The sequence below is a fragment of the Saccopteryx leptura genome, chromosome X, assembly GCF_036850995.1.
Source record: "Saccopteryx leptura isolate mSacLep1 chromosome X, mSacLep1_pri_phased_curated, whole genome shotgun sequence".
Taxonomy (NCBI): Eukaryota; Metazoa; Chordata; class Mammalia; order Chiroptera; family Emballonuridae; genus Saccopteryx; species Saccopteryx leptura.
In genome coordinates, this window is record NC_089516.1 from 109636040 (window position 1) to 109651030 (window position 14991).

At 39.9% G+C, this 14991-nt stretch overlaps 1 protein-coding gene across 1 annotated transcript in view; it reads left to right on the forward strand.

Annotated features, from left to right (window-relative positions):
* The window catches only part of WDR44 (WD repeat domain 44), a 103441-nt gene that overhangs the window by 44370 nt on the left and 44080 nt on the right, over positions 1 to 14991 (forward strand). The window contains exons 3-7 of the mRNA XM_066356870.1: positions 1953 to 2027; positions 8400 to 9036; positions 10098 to 10225; positions 11338 to 11433; positions 13875 to 14011. Of these exons, the coding sequence (XP_066212967.1) occupies positions 1953 to 2027; positions 8400 to 9036; positions 10098 to 10225; positions 11338 to 11433; positions 13875 to 14011 (1073 nt within the window). The remainder of the gene's footprint in view (positions 1 to 1952; positions 2028 to 8399; positions 9037 to 10097; positions 10226 to 11337; positions 11434 to 13874; positions 14012 to 14991) is intronic.

Sequence of the window (14991 nt, forward strand, 5' to 3'; positions counted from 1 at the left end):
TGGGGAACAGAGGTGAATAAGTCTGGTGAGCTAGAAACCTTTGATTCTAGGAAACTCGGATAAGTCAGTAGCTTTGTGAGCACTGAATGAGTGGGTTTTGGAGCCCAGTGTGTGTTTCTACTTGCCCGCCGGGTGCAAGCTAGAATTAAAGATGATGGCCCACCAAAAAAAAAAGAAAGAAAGAAAAAGAAAAACAGGGGGGGGATTTTTACTCTCTTAACAACTTTCCTGTGTGTCAAACAGCAGTGTTTGCATAATCATTGTTTTGTACTTAACATCCCTAGTACCTATTTATTTTCTAACTGAAAGTTTGACTACCTTCTTCCAATTCACTCTTCCCCCATCTTTAATTGCTTTTGATTACAGATTTTTTTTAAGTTGAAAACTGGGCTGCAGTACAGTTTTGATTTTATCTAATACTTAAAATTCCATGAAACAGTTTTTCTGTAGTACAATCTATGAGATTGGTAATATTCCCTAAGTGCTGGGAGAAATCCAATGAAAGAAAATTTCAGCTTAAAGATATTGGAAATCCTACAGAAATTTCTTTAGCACATTGTATCTTTAGAATATAATAATCTCTAGAGTAATTGCATTGTGGAGTTTATCATGATCATATCCTGATAACGCTCAATAGAAGTACTACTTTAATATGTACACACATTCTTATTTTGCTTATCTGACCAAGAAAAAAAGGAAAGGTAATACTGGCTTTCTTTAACAAGCTCTGAGATGTGCACCAAGAATTATAAAGTGGATTTTTGTTTGTTTTTTGCTTTTATTCAGTATTGGGAGTAGCATTCAAATTGCTGCACTTCTTTAAATGTAAAGACAGCTTTAAGGTGTAGAAGAATATGGTGTTAAGATTTGCAAATGTATGATTACCTTATTTTACCTGAATTTTTTTCCAGCAAAAATGCAGTTATCTATTTCTACCGTCTCTAACCTCCCAAGTATATATATATATGTACGTATGTATATATGAAAGTATACGTAGATATATATGTATTTTTGGTGGGTTTAATTTCGTTCATCTGTTACTGTTTATGAGGACTTCGTTTAATTTCTGTTTAGGTCTTGATTTGTTTTATCTAAAGCATTTAGAATTTTTAAGAAAACAGTTGTCTGAGTGTCGTTTTCTGCATTATGTATTTGTGCACATTTATGAAGCAGTACTTTGGGGGAAATAACAATTCTGTTGTTTTTGCTTAAATCCTTAATCTTTTTAGGCTACGAAGGTATTTAGTAGTTCTTATCTTTCCGTAAATTTTTTAAGGTTAAAAAAGTGGGCCCTGGCTGGTTGGCTCAGCGGTAGAGCGTCGGCCTAGCGTGCGGAGGACCCGGGTTCGATTCCCGGCCAGGGCACACAGGAGAAGCACCCATTTGCTTCTCCACCCCTCCGCCGCGCTTTCCTCTCTGTCTCTCTCTTCCCCTCCCGCAGCCAAGGCTCCATTGGAGCAAAGATGGCCCGGGCGCTGGGGATGGCTCTGTGGCCTCTGCCCCAGGCGCTAGAGTGGCTCTGGTCGCAACATGGCGACGCCCAGGATGGGCAGAGCATCGCCCCCTGGTGGGCAGAGCGTCGCCCCATGGTGGGCGTGCCGGGTGGATCCCGGTCGGGCGCATGCGGGAGTCTGTCTGACTGTCTCTCCCTGTTTCCAGCTTCAGAAAAACGTAAAAAAAAAAAAAAAAAAAAAAAAAAAAAGTGGGTATTTTTAAAGGGAAATATTTAATTGCAGTAGAAAAATTAAAAATCTCTAATTGATAACCTCCTTATGCAAACCATATTGTTCCTGTTGGCATAAAATCTCTGGGCATCTATCAGTATACAAACATCTGAGCTGTTTATGGGCCTTTGATTTATTAATGCTATATTTACTAATTTATACCCATTTTAAACAGAGTTTTAAAGAAAAGGTGTTATCGTTTGGTCTCTTTCTTTTGTTTTCAAATAGGAAACAGAGAACACTGCACACAAAGCTGGAAATGAGTCCCCTGTACAAGAATTGAAACAAGATGTGTCTAAAAAGGTTGGTAAAATATAATGTCAATATTAGTTTAGCAGTTATCATTTACATAGTATACTATGTTTTTTTATTTTATTTTTATAAGGTACATTTAAAGTGGAAAATTTTCTATATTCTTTTAATATAGGGCCCTGTGCATGGTGGATATTCAGTAAATGTTCCTTGAATCTGTTGAACTTGTGATTGAAGATGCATCAGGCTTTTTAGAAGTGATTCTGTAATTCTTGAAACAGCATTATTATTTCTAAATTTATTGAGGTAGTATTGGTTAATAAGATTATATAGGTTTCAGGTGTACAGTTCTGTAATATATCATCTGTATATTGCATTGTGTGCTCAACACCTAAAGTTTAGTTTCCTTCCGTCACCATATGTTCGATTCCCTTTACTCTCTTCGACCTCCGTTCAGCCCCCTGTCCCTCTAGTTTGAAACAGTACTTAGAAAAATATTTTGTAATGTGCCCTTATTTTTTTATGCTTGTGTTTATATTTAAATAAGTGATAATTACTCACAAGGTTACTATTAAGAGTTAAAAGTGTTGAAAAGTTCAGTGCAGCAACTTTGGATGTCTTTAGCAGTTGGAGGTTATAAAAAGTCATTACTCTGATAGAGCCGTTGATACCTTTTAAAGAATTGATGCTGCGAAGCTTTAGAGTTTGGTTTACTAGGAGAGACTGCGCACAGGATAAAGATTCTGACAATGGGCCTGACAAGGCAGTGGCTCGGTGGATAAAGTGTCGCCCTGGGATATAGAGGACCCAGGTTCGAAACCACGAGGTCACCAGCTTGAGCACGGGCTCATCTGGCTTGAGTGTAAGATCATAGACATGTCCCCCATGGTCACTGGATTGACCCCATGGTCACTGGCTTGAGCAAAGGGTCACAGGCTCGGCTATAGCCCTCTGGTCAAGTCACATATGAGAAAGAAATCAGTGAACAACTGAGGAGCTGCAACAAAGAATTGATGCTTCTTTTCTCTCTCCCTTCCTGTCTGTCTGTCTGTCTCTCTCACTTAAAAAAAATGACAGTGAGATAGTTTACACTCAGCAGGTGTCCCCAAACTGCAGCCCCCTGAGGCCGTTTATCTGCCCTGCCCCCCCCCCCCCCCGCCCGCACTTCCAGAAGGGGCACCTCTTTCATTGGTGGTCAGTGAAAGGAGCACTGTATGTGGCGGCCCTCAACTGTCTGAGGGACAGTGAACTGGCCCCCTGTGTAAAAAGTTTGGGGACCCCTGGTTTACAGTATCAGGATAAAACTCAAGGAGAAAGGATAGTGTGTGTCCATTCATTTATGTTGAGTGTTTTCTGCACCCCAGACACCGTTTAGCCAGTAGGTTTCCAGAAACCAACAAGATGGCACATTTTCTACCCCAGAGTTTTTCAGTAGCGACACTATTGACGTTTGAGACTGGCTAATTCTTTGTTGTAGAAGGAAGGGGAGACTCGGAGACTGTTCTCTGCATTGTAGGATGTTTAGCAGCATCCGTGGATTCTAAATACTAGATGCCAGTAGATTTCTTGTATCCTGTCATGACATCCAAAAATATCTTCAGACGTCACCAACTATCTAGGCAAGGTGCTGAGCAAATTCACCCTCAATGGAGATCCATTATTCTACCTTTATGAAGTTTAAAAACTTATTGAACTACCTATTTTAATATTGATCATACCTTTTTCTTTAAAAGGAACATTTTTCTGTTTGGGAGAAATGGTGGTATTGTGTATCAGCATAAATAATAAGAGTGGTTGCTTTTTTAAAAATCAGAAATTGCATACAATTGTGCACTGTAACAAACAGCTCTCTTAATTTTTCAGCATTACCTTCTGGTTCTTACCTAGTTTTTTCCTAATTGTAATGTAGATAGAATTTTTGTATTCTACCTTTTCTTCTTACCATTTTTTGATTTTCATCATATTTCTACATAATTTCACTGTTCAGTTTTCTTTGATCAAGCAAATGTATTACACAGGTGTCTATCCATTATTATTGTCGAAAGCTTGAAATGTTTCTACTTTTTCCACTAGAGCTTTACTTTACCTTTTAAAGAAATTTTTTCTTAGGGTAAATTACAAATACATGACTATCCATAGTTAGTAGTAAAAAAAATGGTGGGTTTTTAGGGGAGCTTAGAAGCTGAATAATAAACACCATGAGACAGAGAGTGAGGCTTAAGACTATAAGGTATCACTTTTTAAGTTCTAGTCTTTTTAATTGAATAAAGCACTGGTTCTCAAAGTGTGCACCCTAGAAGATTTCCAGGTGCACCCTATGGTATTCCAGAGAAAAATATGTGCCTGTTGAGGACCAAAAAACCAACAGGGTTTTTGGAGTTTAGATTTAGGGGGGACAGAGGTGTGGGGAATTGGCTGTAAGCTGACAGTCTGCCCAACCCCCCACCTCACTTGCCTGATTAGGTTGCAAAAGGCTGTTAAGCTCTGGTGCTAGATTGTTTATACTACCCCCCATGTTCCCTGGAAAGACTGGAGGCAAGTTTCTTCTATCCTTTGTCTGTTGTCAAGTTAAGATGATATGGATGGGTGGGGGTTTTCTGTACTCAACGCAATTAAGAGTAAAAAGAGAAGAATTCTTCAATGTATTGACAAGGAAATGAGACTTTGCCTTTGAAATAGATGTCCAAACATTGAAGAAATTGCTAGGACATATCAGGCTCATATTTCTCATAAACACAAGAATGAAAAAACTTAACACATTCATGCTAGAACCTGCCAAATTTACTAATCTTACTAAGAATGTATATATATAAAAAAACTTTTTTGTTGTTTTTATTTTTAACCCCTTTTTTTACGAATTCTAAAAAGCGTAACTCAAAAAATGTAACATAAAAATGTTTTTTAATGTCAGAATAAATTTTATTTTGTCAAATTTATTTCATTTAATTACCATAAATGCGCTCTTGGACTTTATATTTTTTTATTAAATATTTGACTTAATTATTATAACATATTTCTCAGAAATTTGTATATAGTGCACCTACAATTATTGGTAGGATTTTAAATGTGCCCTGACTTCGAAAGTTTGAGAACCACTGGAATAAAGTATTATACATCAGTGATAAAGGCTGTGGTTGTACCCTGGACCAGGACACAGTCCCTTCTCCTGGTAGCTTTCATTTTAGTACAGGAGGAAACTGAATAAACACAAGACGAAATGTAATAGAAAAGTGTTCAAGTAAACTTAGAAACTATAAGAACACAAAAGGAGACTTTACTTCCTGCTTTGGGGTAGGAATGAGGAAGTACCATCTGAGCTGGTTTTGATGAATGGGTAAGATTTGGGCAGGCAGAGATGGGAGAGGAAAGGCGTAACCACAGAACTGCACGGAGATGATGAATGTGCAAAATGTTTAGGGATGAGTGTAGAGACCAAAGTTAAGGCCAGATTATGGGAATGCCTTATGTCATCCTAAAACATCTGGTTTTTATTTTATAATGACTGGGAAAGCAGTGAGTTTTTTTTGAAGCAAACAGTTGCTTGAGCATGATCACCTCCATGTTGGTTTTGATTCTCACGGTTGTCTTGCTCTTTCCCTGTTTGCTACCTCTTAAAGACCCAGGGAAACCAAATATAGGGGCAGGCACTGTAAATAGGTGTTATGGTGGGGGCATATCAAGCCTTAAATGGGTCTTGCTTCCCAGGAACTAATTTTCCCGTGTGGAGAAAATATTTATACAGAGCTAGCCCATATACTACCTTGTATGTATATTATAGATCATACTGTAATGAACAATCAGAATGACAGGCATTCAGAGAAGAAAGAGATTGTTCTCAAATAAAGGATTAGGGATGATTTAGGATTTTCTACCTCATTTTGACACCTCTAATGGCATGAGCCTTTCCATTATGTATAGTGATTATTTCAAATCTTTACATTCACTTCATGCTCTTTCTGCCTACTTGTATCCCACTCACTTTGAGCAGGTGACCATTTTTCCTGCTGCATGAAGAATTTAGAGGCTCCGTTGTGTGAATTTACTCCTTTTCATCATCTTGTATTTCCGTGACCTGCCAGCTTGTTTTTATCTGTAACTTCCTTTTCATGTCATTGTTGAGAATTTAGTTGTATTTTTGTCCGAAGTAGTATGGCATAATATAAAGAATCATAGAGTTTTTAGGAAAACCTAGATTTCAGTTTTGATTTTCTAGCTTACTAGCTGTAGAACCTTGGGCAAAAGTCTTAATGTTTTAACTCAGATACCTGCTTTTGTGGAAAGGAGATAATCCAAACACCTCACAAGGTTTGCATGCTGATTAAATAGAGAATGTGTGTCCTGGATCTAATAGAGAGACCTGCTTTTCTTCCCTAGAATTTTCTTCCTTTCCTTTGGCTCCTTCCTCTCAGTTTATAAAACTACTGGTTCACCTTCTTGTATCCTCTTCCATTTATAGCCAAGTTTTTGAAACCATAGAATGTGCTGGCTGTCTCTGTGGCTTCACTTCTTAGTCATTCCTGACCCCACTGTAATTTACTGCCTTCTGTTATCACTATGGCACTCAGTGCTCAGTAACCACCTAATTGTCAAATCAGGGGGACTCTTGTTAATACTCCTCTTATAAAAGTGATGTAGGCCTGACCTGTGGTGGCGCAGTAGACAAAACGGTGACCTAGAACTCTGAATTTGCCAGTTCAAAACCTTGGGCTTGCCTGGTCTAGGCACATATGGGAGTTGTAGCTTCCTGCTCCCCCCATTTCTCTCTCTCTCCTCTCTAAAATGAATAAATGAAGTTTTTTTTTTTAAAAAAAAAGTGATGTACATCTGGGATTATAATTTTGAAGGTTTAGAAAAAGTTTAAGAAATCAAAAATGAATATTACTCAGTGACAATACCATCCAGTTCAAGACGGCCTGTGACACATTCTGTTAACTTTCTGGAGTCAAGGGATTGAGAAAGCGGAAGTCATCCATGGTTGGGCATGGTGGAAAGCTGAGTGGGCTGGGAGATTTAAGGTGTCAATAATGACAAACCTGTGTAGAAAAAATAGTTTCTTTTAAATCTCAGAGTACATATAAAACCTATCTGTATTTTTTAGCTATCTATAAGAAATAAAGGGGGGAAAGGCAAGGTGAACTAGGCATATGAAGTTTTTTTCTGGTCCTGCCGTCCATCCCTCTTACTAGTGGGGTATTAAGTGTATTCTGTTTAAGAATATTAACCTTGTATCTGCTGGCTATTCCTGTCATAGCTTGAGCTAAACATGTTGAATCCTATTTTTATTTTTGTATTTTTCTGAAGTTGGAAACGGGGAGACAGACAGACTCCCGCATGCGCCCAACCTGGATCCACCCGGCACACCCACCAGGGGGCGATGCTCTGCCCATCTGGGGCGTCGCTCTGTTGCAACCAGAGCCATTCTAGCACCTGAGGCAGAGGCCATAGAGCCATCCTCAGTGCCCGGGCCAACTTTGCTCCAATGGAGCCTCAGCTGCAGGAGGGGAAGAAAGAGACAGAGAGGGGGAGGGGTGGAGATGCAGATGGGCACTTCTCCTGTGTGCCCTGGCGGGGAATCGAACCCGGGACTCCTACACGCCAGGCCAACGCTCTACCACTGAGCCAACCAGCCAGGGCCATCCTATTTTTTTTTAATACTGATCAACTTGTAGTTGAACCATGTTAGTTGTTCACTGATGGTTTCTCATACGTGCCTTGACCGGCAGGCTCAAGCTGAGCCAGTGTCCCTTGCTTAAGTCAGTGACGATGGGATCGTATCAGTGGTCCTGCAATCAAGCCAGAGACCCTGTGTTCAAGCTGGCAAAACCACGCTCAAGTTGGCAACATCGGGGGTTTTGAACCAGAGACCTCAGCGTCCCAGGTCGACACTCCATCCACTGAACCACCACTGGTCAGGCAACAAGTTTAATTCTTGTATGAGATGGATTTCATTCTCATGATTTTGTCAACCAGGTTCAAATCAGCAGGCTGTTACTACAGCTAACTTGGCATAAATATATAAATGAACTACGACATGAAGAGTCTGAATGAAGATTTTAAGTTTGCAATTTGTTATACAGGGTTGATTGGGCTTTTGTGATTAGATGTGCTGACACAGATTTCCTGTTATATATAATGGTTAAGAGTGCAGAATCTGGAACCAAACTCCCAAGGTTTATGCCAGCTTCATCACTTATAAGCTATGTGACCTTGGACAAATCAGTTGGTTCCTCAAAGCCTTAGCTCCCTCATTTGTATAATGACGATAGTAAGAGTGCTTTCTCTTGAGGTTGTTTTAAAGATTCAAATATGTAAAGTGTTGCCTGGCACATAGTAAGTACTTTATAAATGATTAGCTATTATTATGTTCTTGTAAATGGCTTCATTTTTTTTTTTTAAACTAACTGCCTTTTATTCTTTCTTCAGATCATTGAAAGTATTATTGAGGAGAGTCAGAAAGTACAACAGCTTGAAGATGACTCTTTGGATTCCAAAGGAAAAGGACACTCTGATCAGGCTGCTGCCGGTCCTCTCGTGGGTGCAGCAGATCTTAGCAATGTACCCGGACTATTGGCCATAGATCAAGTCCTGCAGGAAGATTCCGAAAGGGCAGAGAGTCCGGATGATTTTGAACAAACTGAATTAGGATCAAATGAATGTTTTCCTTCCGATGATACCTGTGAGAAACCCGTAGACGAAACCACTAAATTAACTGAAATCAGTTCAGCTGAGCAGCTTCATGCGCCTGAAACTGAAGCAGAAGTATCGAACAAGGAAGCAGTGGAAACCAAAGGAAGTGACGTTCTAGAGTCTGCGTCCGCAGACTCCTCATCTACTAAAGATTTTGCTGTTGTGGAAGAAGCAGCCCCTGCCAAACCCCCAAGGCAGCTCACTCCAGAGCCCGACATAGTGGCTAGCACTAAGAAGCCTGTTCCAGCGCGCCCACCCCCTCCAACTAATTTCCCACCTCCTAGACCACCACCTCCATCTCGACCTGCTCCGCCCCCGAGAAAAAAGAAAAGCGAACTGGAATTTGAGGTTCTTAAAACACCTGATCTAGACGGCAAGTATTAATTGAGAAATAAGTGTTTTTGTGGAGAGATTTTTGAGTTGAACATGTTTAAATTTCTGATTTTGTTTTAGTTTATGCTATTTAAACTATACTGATGACTGCGTGGAAAAATCATTTTGGTAATAAAAAGTGAAAATGTTTACATTGGTGATTAGTTACTATAATTGAACATTTCAGCAAACTGCAAATTTTCAGATCTGTTATTGTTGAACAGTCAGTGTGGCATGATAAAAAGAATATGGGATTGGACAATTAAGATTTGAAATCAAGTCTGAGATATCTCTTTTTCTCTCTTAACTTTTTATTTCTGAATTAAGTTTACTGGGCACTAGACCTCTCTCTTTTTTTTAAATTGAGTACATAGTTGTACAGCCTTGAGGAATTCAGCTTGTTTGAATCCTGTTTTCCCCATATATAAAACAAGAGTAGCCTGACCTGTGGTGGCGCAGTGGATAAAGCGTCGACCTGGAAACACTGAGGTCGCCGGTTCGAAACCCTGGGTTGGCCTGGTCAAGGCACATATGGGAGTTGATGCTTCCTGCTCCTCCCTTCATTTCTCCCTCTTCCCCTCTCTCTCTCCTCTCTAAAATGAATAAATAAAAAGTAAAATAAAATAAAAACAAGAGGAATAGCCTGACCAAGTGGTGGTATAGTGGATAGAGTGTCAACCTGGGATGCTGAGGACCCAGGTTCAAAACCCTGAGGTCGCTGGCTTGAAGCCCAAGGTCGCTGGCTTGAGCAAGGGGTCATTGGCTTGGCTGGAGCCCTCTGGTGAAGGCACATATGAGAAAGTAATCAATGAACAACTAAAGTGCCACTACCATGAGTTGATGCTTGTCATCTCTCTTTCTGTCGGTCTGTCACTCTTTCCCTCTCTTTCTCTCCCCCCCCACCTCACTAAAGAAAAAAGAGTAATAAAGCCACTTTTGTCACAGGATTGTTATAAGAGTCAGATAAGTAAAGGGTAACGCACTTTTCAAGTTATGTATAAAGTCCTATATAAGAAATTATTATTATTACTACTACTCCTACTATTATTATTATTATTGCAGTTCCCAAAGAAAATATTACATCTGATACTCTAACTGCGACCATGGCTTCAGAGAGTACAGCCAAGGATTCTCAGCCTTCTCTTGATTTGGCAAGTGCTACCAGTGGAGATAAAATAGTTACTGCCCAGGTTGGTGAATTCGTGTTATATTAGATATAGGCTTCATCAACTCTCCACAACTTGCTGCTTTGTTGATTATCAAACCTTCTTTCTTCTCTAGGCCAAATATTTCCTCATCCCCAAAACCTGTCCTCCTTATATCCTTTGTCCAGCTCTGCTATAAATAACTAGGGGACTCCAGGAAGCTATCTAACATCTGAGTTTCAAGTACCCCATGAATAAAATGAGGGAGAAACTTTCCTTGACGGTTTCTTGCAAGGAAGAAAAGAGCTGAAGTATACCAAGTACCTGGCCATGTATTAGGCATTGCAAAAATGACAGATGCTGCTATTTGTAATGTGGTTGATATCAATAAATACCAACTACAATCTTCATTATCGGAACTACAGTGGACAAAATAGAGGACTTTTATTTATTTTTTTATTTCCTTTTCCTAATCACAAAAAAACCCAACTTCATACACTATGCTATATATAACTACATATGAGGCAATGGAAAGGACTTGGTAACATGAATTTTTACCAGAGCCAAGTTCTTGGGCTCGAGGACTTGGTAGCTCTGATTGGGGCGGTTAGCAAGTTGGGAGATAAAACACTATCTAGTCTTCTCAGAGTCTTAGAGCAGACGTTAGCAGTGGGCTCTTTTTGTAGGGTCCCCACATTAAGAATGGTCTTTATATTTTTCAAGAGTGCCTTTTAAAAGAAAGAATACATGACAGACACTATTTATGAAGCAAAAAGCCTAAGATATTTACTACCTGACTCTTTACAGAAAAAGTCAGAGGGCCTGTGCCTTTGAGGTGTCCACACACAGAGCCCTGATTCGTGGCAGCCTTTGTGCTAGTGTTCTAGTGGTAGAGAACTGCTCTGGGGTCGCTTTCCAAGAGAACATGTATTTGCTTTCAAGAGTATGAAGACATTCATGGGCGGCGATAGTTTTGATACCTGTTTTTCAGAATGCTGGGACTAATAAGGAGCTGAAATGGAGTGTTCCATTTAAATTTTCAGCAGGCTCCATTATCTGAGTTATGGAATATTTTAGAGCCGTATGTGGTAATGGATAATTGAATATTTATAGAAATGGATTCAGTCTACTTTCTGTTTACAAAATTATAATTTCAGGAAAATGGAAAAGCACCTGATGGGCAGACAATAGCAAGTGAAGTGCTGGGCCCTCAGAGACCTAGATCCAACTCTGGGAGAGAGCTCACTGATGAGGTATAATTATATATTTTTTTGTCCTTAAAAACACAAAATGTAAAAGCCATAATGGGAAGGGGAAAGGGTTCTGGAAGTGGATGGCGATGATGGTTGCACAGCAGTATGAATGTACTTCATGCCACCAAGCTCTACAATGAAAAGTTCTTAAAATGGGTAATTTTATGTGTATAATATTTTATATAATTTAAAAATTTTTTGTTTATTGTGCCCTGGCCATTGAGCTCAGTGGTAGAGCATCTGGCCAGCATGTGGAAGTCCCAGGTTCGATTCCCAGTCAGGCTACATAGGAGAAGCGCCCATCTGCTTCTCCACCCCTCCCCCTCTCCTTCCTCTCTGTCTCTCTCTTCCCTCCCACAGCCAAGGCCCCATTGGAGCAAAGTTGGCCCAGGTGCTGAGGATGGCTCCATGGCCTCCGCCTCAGGTACTAGAGTGGCTCCGGCCGCAACTAAGCAATGCCCCAGATGGCCAGAGCATTGCGCCCTGGTGGGCATGCCGTGTGGATCCCGGTTGGAAGAATGTGGGAGTCTGACTACCTCTCTGCTTCTAACTTTGGAAAAATACAAAAATATAAAAATAAAAAAAGTTTTGTTTATTGTCATTAGACAAAAAAAGCATAATGTAGAAGAAAAAAAATGAATATTGTCTTAGATTTTGTTTTTTTAATATGTGTGAGTTTGCAACTTTGACTTAAACCTGGCCTTTCCCACAATTATATCTTGGAATATATTGAAGGCAAAGTCTATGTTTTATAGAAAATGGGCTTAAAAAGAAATGACAATAAGATAGGTATATGTTTTTATACTTGTAAGATCACATACAGTGCATACAGTATCAATACTTCTTACCACTAAAATTTAATGTATATAGTCCAATTTATTCAGAATGAAGTTTTACAGAAAAAATCTTAGTTTTTGTTTCTTATAAAAAACACATTTGAAAAAATTACTGTACTTTGGGAAATGCTTTGGCATTTTTCAAAATATTCAACATCATGTTACCATGCTGCAGAAATTCCACTCCTATGTATACACCAAAGAGAAATGAAAACATGTCTGCATAAGAAATACACACAAGGCCTTGGCTGGTTGGCTCGGCAATAGAGCGTCGACCCAGCGTGTGGAAGTCCCGGGTTTGATTCCCGGTCAGGGCACATCAGAGAAGCACCCATCTGCTTCTCCACCCCTCCTCTGTCTCCTTTCTCTCTGTCTCTCTCTTCCCCTCCCATAGCCAGGGCTCCATTGGAGCAAACTTGGCCTGGGCGCTGAGGATGCCTCCATGGCCTCTACCTCAAGCGCTAGAATGGCTCTGGCCACAATGGAGCAATGCCCCAGATGGGCAGAGCACCGCTCCCTGGTGGGTATGCCAGGTGGATCCCTGCCAGGCACATGCGGGAGTCTGTCTGACTGCCTCCCTGCTTCTAACTTCGAATATATATGTATATATATACACACACACACAAACACACACATATACACATACAAGTGTTCAAAGTGCACAAACAACATAAATGTTTCTCACTGATGAATGGGTATATAAAATGGGGTAGATCCATGCATGTGTACTGTTTTTCAGCAATTAAAAGGAATAATTTTTTAAAATTATTATTATTTAGTGAGAGCCAGGGAGGTAGAGACAGACTCCTGCATGTGCCCTGGCCGGGATTCACCCAGCAAGTCCCTTACCAGGCCATGCTCTGCCCATCTGCAGCCTCTGCTCTGTTGCTCAGCAACTGAGCTATTTTAGTGCCTGAGGTGAGGCCATGTAGCCATTCTTAGTGCCCGGGGCCAACTTTGCTCGAACCATTCGATTCATGGCTGTGGGAGGGGAAGAGATACTTTTAAAGAGAAGGGGAGGGAGGGGAGGAGAAGCAAAGGGTCACTACTCCTGTGTGCCCTGACCAGGAATTTAACCCAGGATTTCCACAGGCCAGGCCGATGCTCTGTGGCTGAGCCAACCATCCAGGGTCAAAAGAAATAAGTTCTGATACATGTTATAGTAAGAATGAACCATGAAAACATTGTGCTAAGTGAAAGAAGCCAATCACAAGAGACCACATGCTTTATGATATAATGCATTTGAAATGTCTAGAATTAGCCAATCCGTGGAGACCAAAAGTAGATTAGTGGTTTCCACTGGAAGGTGAGGGGAAAAAGGTATGACAGCTAATAGGTATGGGATTTCCTTTGGAGTTAGAAGAAATGTTCTAAACTTAGATATTGGTGGTGTTGCACAGCTCTGTGAATATACTAAGAATCATTGAACTATTTATTCTTTAATGAGTATATTTTGCAGTGTGTGAATTGTATCAATAAAGATGTTACAAATTATTGTGCACAGTACTGAATGTATCTAGAAAGTCATTAAGTTTGGAGAGCTTTGAAGACTCAAAAAGATACTTAAATTATAAATTATTCTCTGGTGTTATTTTTTTACCTCAGGAAATTCTTGCCAGTGTAATGATTAAGAACCTGGATACTGGAGAAGAAATACCTTTGAGTCTTGCGGAAGAGAAACTGCCAACAGGTATCAATCCTCTCACCCTGCACATCATGAGAAGGACTAAGGAATATGTAAGGTATGACCTAATGTTACTATTTATCATTTGTTAGTATTTCATTCAGAATGGTAAAGGTTTCTCTGTTTATGAACTATGACAGTCCCTGATCTGGTTTCATTCAGCCTTTTCTTTTTTTAATTTGGAATTAAAATAGTTAATGGATATATTCTTTTTTGTTTTCTCTTTGAGCTATTCAGTTACTAGAGGAAAATAGTATATATCTTTAATCCCATAGTATTCGGTTTCTCTTCTTTTAAAATGTTTTATTAGGTAAGAGGAAAGGAGATAGTAAGATAGACTCCCGCATGCGCCCCAGCTGGGATCCACCCAGCAACCCCTGTCTGGGGCCAGTGCTCGAATCAGTCAAGCCACTGGCTATGGGAGGAGAAGAGGGAGAAAAGGGGGAGAGGTGGGGGGAGCAGATGGTCATTTCTCCTGTGTGCCCTGACTGGAAATCGAACCCAGGACATCCATATACCGGGCTGATGCTTTATCCACTGAGCCAACCAGCCAGGACCAAAATGATTTATACCACAGGCAGTATTAAAACATACTGAGGCTAAAAAGCCATGTTGCTTTTTCCGAAATCTTGCTTTAAGGATCAGAAATTTTATATAATTTGGAAGGTCAGAAAATGACTTTAGAGTAAGGTGATTGACTTTACTGTGGGATATGTGTACATCTAAGGACTGACTTCTGTGAAAGTAAAGCTTTTCAAAGTATTATACATGATGTGCCTGAGTGTGAGTGAAGAGAAAGGTATTGACAAGTTAGTTTGTCATTTCTGTGTAGCATGTTCACCCAGAAGAAAGTCTTGTTTGTCGTGAGTTCTTCTTAAGTTCCTAAATTTTATTCCCTTGCATTTTCTACACTGCACCTTGCTTAACGATTGTATTCTTTGATCTTTCAAGTTTTTTAATTCTCAGAGTCATTTAAATTATACTTATATAAAGCATTTTAATAGAGGGTTTTTTTTTTTCCCAAAACTACGATTAGCT